Here is a 9615-nt window from a genome sequence, read left to right as displayed (position 1 = left end):
TTTCATTTCAAATAACTGAGGTTTAATCATAATTTGGCCATCTCAAACGTTTGTTTTTGACCAAAAATCAAATTTTAAACAAACGCTTTTCATAGACAACGTAACGAGATGACTGACGTCATGAGCGGTTGATTGGGCAAACAGAAAAAAAACAACAGAAATCATTGAAAAAAAAATTGTCTTGTTGTCGGTCAAATTTTATTTGTGATAATCATAATTTGATTATTTTTAATTCACTAAATTCCTATGTTTAATTGACAATTTCATTCGATTCAATCTATTAATCGATAATTTGTCCACAACATCAAACCAATTTATATGCGTGTGTAATATGTTTGGTTAACCTTTGGAAAAATCTTTTTGTTTAAATTTAATTGAAAATATCTGTTTTTCTGTATTGGTAAGTCACATTTAAACATATATATAGATTATACCGGAAAAATTCAATGTCGATGGATTGCCAATATTATGAGTCTTTCCTTTTTCAAGTTGTTCCAGAAAAAAAAATTATCAGGCATGTTTATTATTATATAGGTATTACTATCTATCTTATGCTTGACGATCATTATTGTTGCAACTAAAAAATGCAGAGTGAAATTGAGAGAGATAGAGAAAAATATCGTATGATTTTTCACATTATCATCATCATATCACATATCGCACATTTTTCCATTTAGTCATCCGTTTTTTTGTTCTGTTCAATCGTAGTATTTTTGTTCAATTAATTTTTTTCAATACACAACCGAACTTTGTATCATTTGTGGTTTGTGTATTGAACATTTTCTGGAATTGATTTTTTTTCTGTTGAGATAAAATAAATATTTTAATTTCAAGCCAATTTCCTCACGCCACGACTATAGTATTCCAATTGATAAAATGTAGATCTTTGGATTATTGTCATACAATATTTTATTGATTTGTCAACGTCATCATTGTTACAATTAATTAATGAAATCGCTATTGAAACATTTGTCCATTCAATTAAAAAATCATCTTAGCCGAAATGTATTATATAATAATTAATTTTTCATCTCCAATTAATTATATTTTATTAATTTTTTTTTTATTTTTCATAGATTTTATCATCGAATGTTGATTAATTAATTGATTGATTGAAATTATTATTATCATCATCATCATTATATAAAATAATAACAAAAACAATTGTGACACAAAAATGGCTGGTCGTTTCAATTCTTTGCTTAACGCTGCTTCAAGCGTTGTTTGTGAAAAGCTTAATGATGCTAAGTTAAAAAGGTTTTTTTATTTGAATGACAATAATGATTACATGTAATTAATTGTTTTTTTTAATATAAATCCATTATAATAGACTGGCCGATCATAAATATTCAGCATCTGGTAGTACAATGCTTGATTTTATAATGCAAAAATTTTGGAGATGGTGTATTGATAACTGGATACCGGAATGGTGGGCACCAAATGCAATGACACTTGTCGGTTTGATTGTCAATGTATTCACATGTTCATTGATGGTATATTATAGTCCGGATGCAAAACAAGATATTCCATCATATGTATTGATATTGGCTGCCATTGGTTTATTTATATATCAAACATTGGATGCTTGTGATGGTAAACAAGCACGTCGTACGAAAACAAGCTCATCATTGGGTGAACTTTTTGATCATGGATGTGATGCTATTTCTACGAGTAAATATCTTTTTTTTTGATTTTCGAATTGTTTTCGTTTACTAAGCCCTTAATTTATGATCTCGTTCAGTATTTGTTTCATTATCCGTATGTTTATCCGTGCAACTTGGTCAATATCCCAATTGGATGGTTGTATTATGTGGTGGTGCAACTAGTCTATTCTATATTGCCCATTGGCAAGCATATGTTTCTGGTACGCTGAAATTTGGTTTCTTTGATGTAACCGAAGCACAGTTTACGATAATAATAATACATTTAACATCAGCTATTTTCGGCTTATCATTTTGGAGTAATAAAGTATGTTTATTTAGTTTTATGGATCATTAATTCCTATTTTATAATTTAAATTCTTCGACGGAATTCAGATTTTTGGTATCGAGCTAAAAATAATGGCAATGATCGGTGTTATCGGTAATGAATGTTATCTCTTATTCCGTGATCTCAAATCCATTCTATCTGGTGGTGCGGGCAAAAATGGTTCAACAATCGCTGTAAGTTTTTATTCTCAATTTTACGCACAGCTTTATTTATTTGTTATTATAAACCAATACACACAGGGCACATCGATTCTATCACCGATAATTCCTTTGATGTTGGTCTATTCATTTACATTGATTATATATTCAAAATCAATGAGCAACGCTTTTGTTAATTATGTAGCCATCTATATTATTACATTTGGTTTTGTATGTGCAAAAATAACATGTAAACTTGTGGTAAGTGAGCCAAAACGAAAAATATACAATTTAAATTTCCATGTTCACTTTTCCTTTCTTTCCAGGTTGCACATATGAGCAAAAGTGAAATGTCTAAAATGGATACCATATTCATTGGTCCTTTGATATTATTTTTTAATCAATATTTTAATTTCTATTTCGATGAATTAACAATGCTTTGGATTGCATTTGTAAGTTTGATTTATTTTTTTTTCTTTTCATACTTTTAAACAATTTTTTTTGTTTTGATTGTTTGTTTTAGGCTTACATATTATTGGATTTCATTTGTTTTAGTTATTCAACATGTCGTCAGCTAGCAAATCATTTAAGGATCTATATATTGACCATTCGATCAGTACCGAATGAAATGTCATCGAATAATATTTCATCATCATCGGCATCAACAACGACAACGACAAACGGTAGGCATTATGGAACACGTCAACGTACTGGGAATCATTCACGCCGCTGACCCATCTAATATAAAATCGATACATTATTATTATCTAATCAATTCATACTTGTTCTCTATTCTCCTTTATTATTTCTTATTAATTTCTTTTGTCATCGGTTTAATGAAACAACAACACAACAAAACAGGATACACAAATACATTTATATACCTAATATATTTCATTTGTCATCATTTTATTCACTTTTGTTCCAGGCACCGCCTCATCCCACCCAATTTCAAATAATTTTCATCATAATCAATGTTTTTCCTTCTTTTCTACTTTACTTTTCCACATATTCCCATTCCTTTCTAACACTCGATTATTATTGAGTCATCATACACAATACAAGAATGAGTTTCTTTCTCAGAATTACTTAGATGTTGTTTGTTTTGTTTTTGTAATTTGAACTGCAGCAAAAATATTTTTTGGAAATTTTGTAACTAATTTCTTTTCTAAAAAAAACTTTAGAATAAATTTTTGTCTTTTCAACAAAATTTGTTCCATTTTCAGTGTATATGTGTGAATGTGAATTTATTTTGCGTGTACATTAGACATTTTCCCTTACTGAATATTCTTATTTTGTCCTTCGTTATTTAGATTTATCTTTGTTGTTTGTTTGCCTTTTTAAATGGTGTCAGCGGCAAAATTCTGTATTTCTTTTTTTTGTTTCAAATTTTGATTTTTTTTTTGTTGGATTTTTCATTTTAATTTTATTTGTTTTTCCCATTTTGTTTGTTTTCTGCTACATTTTATATATTTATTTATTCTATGAAAAAAAAGACCATTCAAGTCGATCCTCATATTCATTATTGGATGATGATGATGATAATGAAAAATTGGCTGTACAAACGGAAACAGAATCTTTATTACAGAATAGTTCAACAGGAAGTAATCATCAAACGATTCAAGTGCCAACAACAGCAACGACAATAAATCTACAACATTCATCATTCAAAGATACCAAAGAACAGATGGTGAAAATTGATTTATAACTTTTTGATAATTTTATAAATGCGGGTAATTTTTCAAAGAAAATTTTTTTTTTTTTTTACAAATGTCAATCACTCACATTTATAACGGAATTGGCTTTAAATTATATTTTTTTTTATTGTAAAAAATGAAACATATCGATTTTGTAAATATAATTATATTATTAAAATAAAGCAAAAATTTACATTTAAAAATGAAATGATAAAATTGCCCGGGATATTGTCTCTCTATCTCTCTCTTTCTCTCGAATGTAAGTGTGAAAAAACAATCAATTTACAGTCATTGTTTTTGTGTTTGTTTTTTCTCTCTATCCATCAACAATGGTTAATTATGATTGCCACATTAACAGCTACATTTTTCCGATTTACTTACACCATGATTATGATAGGCTAGATTTATAACATCATCATTATCGGCAACATCTTCAAGTGCAAAATGTTTTTGTCGTTGTAAAATCTGAAAAAAATGTTTATATGAAAATCAAAACGAACTAAATAGGAAAATTTCAATGATCAAATTGAATACAATCACATACTTTACCGACAAGAAATTTAGCCGATTCTTCAATATTTGTATTTTCTTTTGCCGATGTATAATACCAACCACAGAAATTATTTTCCTTGGTAAATTTTTCCAACATTTCTGGATCGGCTGCAATACCTTCTTTATTAGCATCACACTAAATTGAGAAATAACAAAAAAGTAAAACACAATTAATTAGTTTCGATTGATCAATCGATCAATCAATCAATAGTGTGTGTGTATGAATACTATTATTTATACTTTATTAGCCAACAATAGACAAGGTATTGGTTCACCATCGGCCATACAAACTTTTGTATCCAAATCATGTTTCCATTTCAATACAGCATTAAAACTAGATGGTGCCGATACATCGAAAACAAGGAATGCCCCGACAGCTTCTTTATAATAGATTCTTGTCATATTACCAAATCGTTCTTGACCGGCAATATCCCATAATTGTAGCCGTATTAATATATTATCATCCCAGTTTAAAACTTTCAGTGCAAAATCCACTCCAATCTATAATAATGAAACGAAAAATCAATCAATCAATTAATCAATTACCCGACAACAACAACATTCATTCAATACACATACTGTAGCACGATAATATTGCGAAAAATATTGATGTACATAGCGTTTAATAAAACTTGTTTTACCCGTTCCTAATTCACCGATAACTAATATTTTGAATAAATATTCACGAACTTCCGGTACAAATGTTGACATTGTTGTTGTTTCGTCATTTCGGGCATCTTTACGTTGTTGTTGTTGTTGTTGTTGTGAAAATCGATTCGATGGTGATTGATTATTACTGGATCGTAGATTATTACTGCTACTTGAATGTTTATTTGCAATATGTCTATTGCTATTATTATGTTTTCCAATGATTCTATTATTATTGTTGTTGTTATTCTTGTTATTATTCATAGTAATTGGATTCACATCCATGGGTGATTGTGTTGAATTGTTTTCATTCGACGATACATTGTTTCCCGATGTTTGTGGCATCATCATCATTATGAAAAAAAATGAATAAATTTATAAATCTATGATGAAAAATTGATGAACTTTAATCATTTAATCAGAATAGCAAAAAAATAAAAACACTTACGAAATGTGTTGGTTAAATGAATAGAGAAAAAAAAGCCAAAAAAAGTGATCAAAACGGATTCAATTCGTTTGAATAATTTTTTCACAATTCAAACAGTAGTTAATGTTAATGAATGGAAATTTTTTCGCCAATCAAAACAAAAACAACAAAAATTTCTTTTTTCATTTTCTTCATTCAAAGACATTTGTGACCGGGTGTGTGTGTGTGTGTGCGTATGTTAACAACGATCCTGATCAAAAAAAAAAACTTCGATTCAAAAAAAAAAAAAAATTATCACAAAAATCAAATGACAAATCAATGTTGAAATTATTTCATTATCGAACACGCACTAAAACAGAGACATTAACTCTGGGATAACGAATGAATGATGAATCTATTTACCAGTAAAACATATTAATCGTACGTCGCTAAATGTGGAATACGAGGATCAAAGTTTTTTCATTACACACACACACACACACAAACAAATAAACAAACCATACACCACACATAACCAATCAATCAAATATGGTGGAAAGACAATTTTTTTCCAATTATTATCTCATCATCATCATCATCATCTTAGCTGGTAGTGTTTTTTTTTACTACTGATTTTGTTGATGGATGATAAATGTTACAATCGATCGTATAGCTAATCGATGGCGATAGTTCGACTGACACTCAATCAATCAATTGACATGTTATCATCATCATCAATTTTTTTTTTTTTTGTTAAGAATCATTGTAGATGGTTATTTCATAGTTGATAATGTTAATAATTTTTTTTTATCAATTTTATGTTAAACTTGTAAAATTCGTTTTTATTTTCTTTTCAAAAGCAAAGTAACAATTTTCAAATCGATCGTGTCATCATTTCCGTTTCCAATTGATTTTGAAGTCCGGAAACAAAAAACAGAATGTTTGTTTTTTTTACACTGAATTTATTTTAAATCATTGTAATCATAATGAACCGGAAAAGGAAAAAAGAAAAGAAATGGATATAAAATTCATGAATACAATGTGAACAAAGAGCATAGAATCTGGTCTGTTCTTCATACATTTATTTATTATTTCTATATAATCGTTATATATAAATAATGATTGATTGTCGTCAAACTTTCAAAATGATGCTAAATATTGGCCAAAAACTGTATATGAAAAACAGAGAAATCGGACAAATGGACAGAGTTTTTGTTCATATTGACTAATTAAAATGAATAGATCTAATAAGTTCACTGTTAATGTAATCCATACTATTAGTAGTATTTATGTGGACAGTTTTTCTTGTAATAATATCATTCGAATGAAAATGGACAGCCAAATAAAAAAATCGAAAATTTCTTGTAATACGATTGTTATTTACGATAATGGACGAAATCGGAACAATGAAATCCTTCTATCGTTGCTGTTATTGTTATTGGACAATGTTCTTTGAAAAAAATCTGCTGTCTTTTTAATTATTTTTGTTTCGCTAATAAATGATGCCATCATTTTCTTCTTTTATACAATGAAACAAATCAATTAATCAATTGACAAGTATCACAATGTAAGCTTAATTAGTATTATAGTGATGATGAGAAACAAAGTAAAAAATCTATACTGTAAAGTTGGAATCGAAAACACAGAAAATTAAAAATTATGCAAATGTGTACGATGTGGTGGTACCGGTGGTGGTGTTGGTGTTTGCAATATGAAGCGATCTTTACGTCTATGATTCAACATTAATGATGCAGATGATGAAATACGATTTGCTCGTGATCCATAATTAATATTTGTTGGTGAATCACGGCTGTTATTATTATGTGTGGTAGTTGTTTTATAGCCACGGGCAAATATTGAATCAGGTTTGAATGTTGTTGCCTTTGAATTTACAAATGTAAATTCTGAATCGGCTGATTGAAAAAATGATGATGTTGATGAGCTCGATGTTTGATAATTATTTTTCATCATATTTTGTATTGGATGATGATTATTCTGTTGTTGAAATGTTGATATTCGTTTGGCAGTGATACGTCGTTGCTGTTGATTCATTTGTGTTGGTGAATTATTGTTATTCACCATTAATGGTGAATATTGAAGCGCATATGATGATTTACAGCGTAATGATTGTGACATTAATGATGACGAGGCAGTACTGCTTGTATCGGACGGTTTTCTGGCCACTATTGTTGTCGAATCTTTTGCTTTCAAAATATCCGAATTTGTTTTCGTCCATATTGTTTTATTATTATTGTTGACCATTATGGGTGAATTATGAATAGCCATTGAATTACGAGATAAACTCGGTGTCATTACTACTTTTGTATCTGAATGTGTATTCATTGTGCCTAAATCTAAAGCAAGGATCAAAGAGATTTATTTATATTTCACAAATCTATCATATAAAATAAACAAAACACTACTTACCTGTCGACAGACAACGAAGATATCTTCGCGGTGGAGGTGGTGGCGGTATAATAATTTCATTTATTAATTTATTGTTACTGTTAGCCGATGATTTCAATATTACACTTGGTGAATCATTCCTAAAATTATTTAATGGATTAAATCTTTGATGACAATTTAAACATATCATTGGAACTTACCTTTGAATAATTTCAGTTTTCGTAAATTTATCATCATTACTACCATTAACATTCGATGAATGCAACATATTCGGCAACAATGTTGATGATTTACGTATAGATGCTTCTGAACGGCGATCTTTGGTTCGAATAGTCGAATCTTGTAACACGGACATCCATTCATCCAAAACGGTATCAACATTATTCCATAAGAATATCATTGTATTTGCTAATTGTACACCGATTACGCCATTCTTTTTTTTATCGACCCAATTTAAATTTTTAATTTCATTTAAATTTATCTATAAATGTTTTCAAACATTAATAAATCATCAATCATTTTATCAAATAAAGAAAGAAAAACATACCTTATAAACAAAGCTACCCATTTCGGACATGCCAACTTTTTTCGAACCTTTTTTAAAACATGTTAGATAATCTTGTGTTAGAATGAAAAAACGTTCTTTCCAACGATTGAAAAAGAATCTTGTTTGTTGTTGTTCCCATAGTAAACCTTTTTTAATGGCAGTACATTCCTGCACTATCGATATTGAAAAATGATCTAATTGTCGTTTTGGTAATGTTGTTGTTAACTCTTTTGAACAAACTTTAAATGTTGATGCTGTTGCTGAATCTTTTATCTCTGAACTTGGTGATAATGCAGTGGTATTGATTGTCATCATCATGTCACTAGGTTTTTTTTGATTGATTGATTTATAAACGATCAATGATCGAAAAACAATATTGATACATTGAACAAAAAGGTAGATTAACACACAATAAAGAAATGAACAAAAGTCAATGGACAATTTTCTATAGTTTTTTGTAAATTCTTTCATATAGCAGTCATCATCATCATCGGTTTGGCCGAACCAAATGGAACAGTCGCTGACGAAACAAAGGCAAATGAACTAATATAAAAATAATAAAAACAACGTGAGCAAACCGTATACCATTATTATTACAACAGTGCACACATATATTATTTTGGAACAGAAATTTTGTTTTATGGAATGATCGAACATCGGTTGTGTGAGTATGTGGAGAGTGCCCGAACGATAACCGACCAGTCGATGCACACAATGATTGGATCGCGGCTGACTAAACATAACATACCGCCACTATACACACAAGACAAAAATTGAAATTGTACGCGCACATCGCATTCGATTTAATGTAATTTCATACTTTTGTTTCGATGATATAAGATGTTTCATAATTGGTGAAAATGAAACCAAATATTCTGTCCGTTGCATAATCCTAGTGAAAGATTTGGATCAACAAATGGAAATGAAAAACAGTCGACTCTTATGACTAGTTTTGTTTGTTTCACAAATCCGCTTTTGTCTTGGATAATAAGATTAAAAATTGTTAGTCGAATGACAACAGTTTATTAGGAAAAACCAGTCTTTTTCTTGCTTTCATTACATAAATAAAATCACTAAATAAGGAAAAATAAAGATTTAAATCATAGATCATAATTATGGATTTGATTGCCTTGGAACACTTGATGTGCTGAACTTAGTATACTATAGACTCTGTGGATGTTCGTGAAACTAGTTCGATTTTTTTATTAAAAAAACAAACGTACTATATGAACA

General features: G+C 29.2%; 3 protein-coding genes across 4 annotated transcripts; 1 reads left to right on the top strand and 2 right to left on the bottom strand.

The window, feature by feature from the left end:
* Positions 1 to 23: 23 nt before the first annotated feature.
* bbc (choline/ethanolaminephosphotransferase 1 bbc) lies at positions 24 to 3918 on the top strand. 2 transcript variants are annotated; one of them, XM_075736083.1, is made up of 10 exons: positions 170 to 400; positions 861 to 1005; positions 1077 to 1257; positions 1331 to 1671; positions 1742 to 1968; positions 2037 to 2162; positions 2229 to 2387; positions 2453 to 2578; positions 2650 to 2809; positions 3623 to 3918. In XM_075736083.1, exons 3-10 carry the CDS (start codon positions 1178 to 1180, stop codon positions 3832 to 3834), a joined length of 1431 nt encoding a protein of 476 aa, XP_075592198.1. In that variant the 5' UTR covers positions 170 to 400; positions 861 to 1005; positions 1077 to 1177; the 3' UTR covers positions 3835 to 3918. The 2 variants fall into 2 exon arrangements, with proteins under 2 accessions (XP_075592197.1, XP_075592198.1); XM_075736082.1 differs by lacking the exon at positions 861 to 1005 and having other exon boundaries at positions 24 to 400.
* A 6-nt stretch (positions 3919 to 3924) lies between these two features.
* Rab32 (RAS oncogene family member Rab32) lies at positions 3925 to 5951 on the bottom strand. Its single transcript, XM_047063247.2, has 5 exons — positions 5472 to 5951; positions 4955 to 5406; positions 4616 to 4876; positions 4368 to 4511; positions 3925 to 4288 (listed from the first exon to the last, which is right to left on the bottom strand). The coding sequence occupies exons 2-5, from the start codon at positions 5375 to 5377 to the stop codon at positions 4175 to 4177; spliced, it is 942 nt and encodes a 313-aa protein (XP_046919203.1). The 5' UTR covers positions 5378 to 5406; positions 5472 to 5951; the 3' UTR covers positions 3925 to 4174.
* A 292-nt stretch (positions 5952 to 6243) lies between these two features.
* On the bottom strand, positions 6244 to 8966 carry LOC124491824 (uncharacterized). Its single transcript, XM_047054566.2, has 4 exons — positions 8383 to 8966; positions 8036 to 8316; positions 7857 to 7975; positions 6244 to 7783 (listed from the first exon to the last, which is right to left on the bottom strand). The coding sequence occupies exons 1-4, from the start codon at positions 8851 to 8853 to the stop codon at positions 7080 to 7082; spliced, it is 1575 nt and encodes a 524-aa protein (XP_046910522.2). The 5' UTR covers positions 8854 to 8966; the 3' UTR covers positions 6244 to 7079.
* Between the last annotated feature and the right edge of the window lie 649 nt (positions 8967 to 9615).

The sequence above is a fragment of the Dermatophagoides farinae genome, chromosome 2 (assembly GCF_024713945.1).
Source record: "Dermatophagoides farinae isolate YC_2012a chromosome 2, ASM2471394v1, whole genome shotgun sequence".
Classification (NCBI taxonomy): domain Eukaryota; kingdom Metazoa; phylum Arthropoda; class Arachnida; order Sarcoptiformes; family Pyroglyphidae; genus Dermatophagoides; species Dermatophagoides farinae.
Note: the sequence above shows the minus strand (reverse complement) of the source record. Positions and strands in the feature narration are given on the sequence as shown.

Coding starts and splice junctions, on each gene's coding strand:
- bbc (XM_075736082.1), top strand. CDS start 1,178: ATGGCTGGTCGTTTCAATTCTTTGCTTAACGCTGCTTCAAGCGTTGTT. Junction 2,163..2,228: donor AAAATGGTTCAACAATCGCT/GTAAGTTTTTAT, acceptor CAATACACACAG/GGCACATCGATTCTATCACC. Junction 2,579..2,649: donor CAATGCTTTGGATTGCATTT/GTAAGTTTGATT, acceptor TGTTTGTTTTAG/GCTTACATATTATTGGATTT.
- Rab32 (XM_047063247.2), bottom strand. CDS start 5,377: ATGATGATGATGCCACAAACATCGGGAAACAATGTATCGTCGAATGAA. Junction 4,877..4,954: donor CGCAATATTATCGTGCTACA/GTATGTGTATTG, acceptor TCATTATTATAG/ATTGGAGTGGATTTTGCACT. Junction 4,289..4,367: donor CTAAATTTCTTGTCGGTAAA/GTATGTGATTGT, acceptor CATTTTTTTCAG/ATTTTACAACGACAAAAACA.
- LOC124491824 (XM_047054566.2), bottom strand. CDS start 8,853: ATGAAAGAATTTACAAAAAACTATAGAAAATTGTCCATTGACTTTTGT. Junction 7,976..8,035: donor AAAACTGAAATTATTCAAAG/GTAAGTTCCAAT, acceptor AAATAATTTTAG/GAATGATTCACCAAGTGTAA. Junction 7,784..7,856: donor TCTTCGTTGTCTGTCGACAG/GTAAGTAGTGTT, acceptor TCCTTGCTTTAG/ATTTAGGCACAATGAATACA.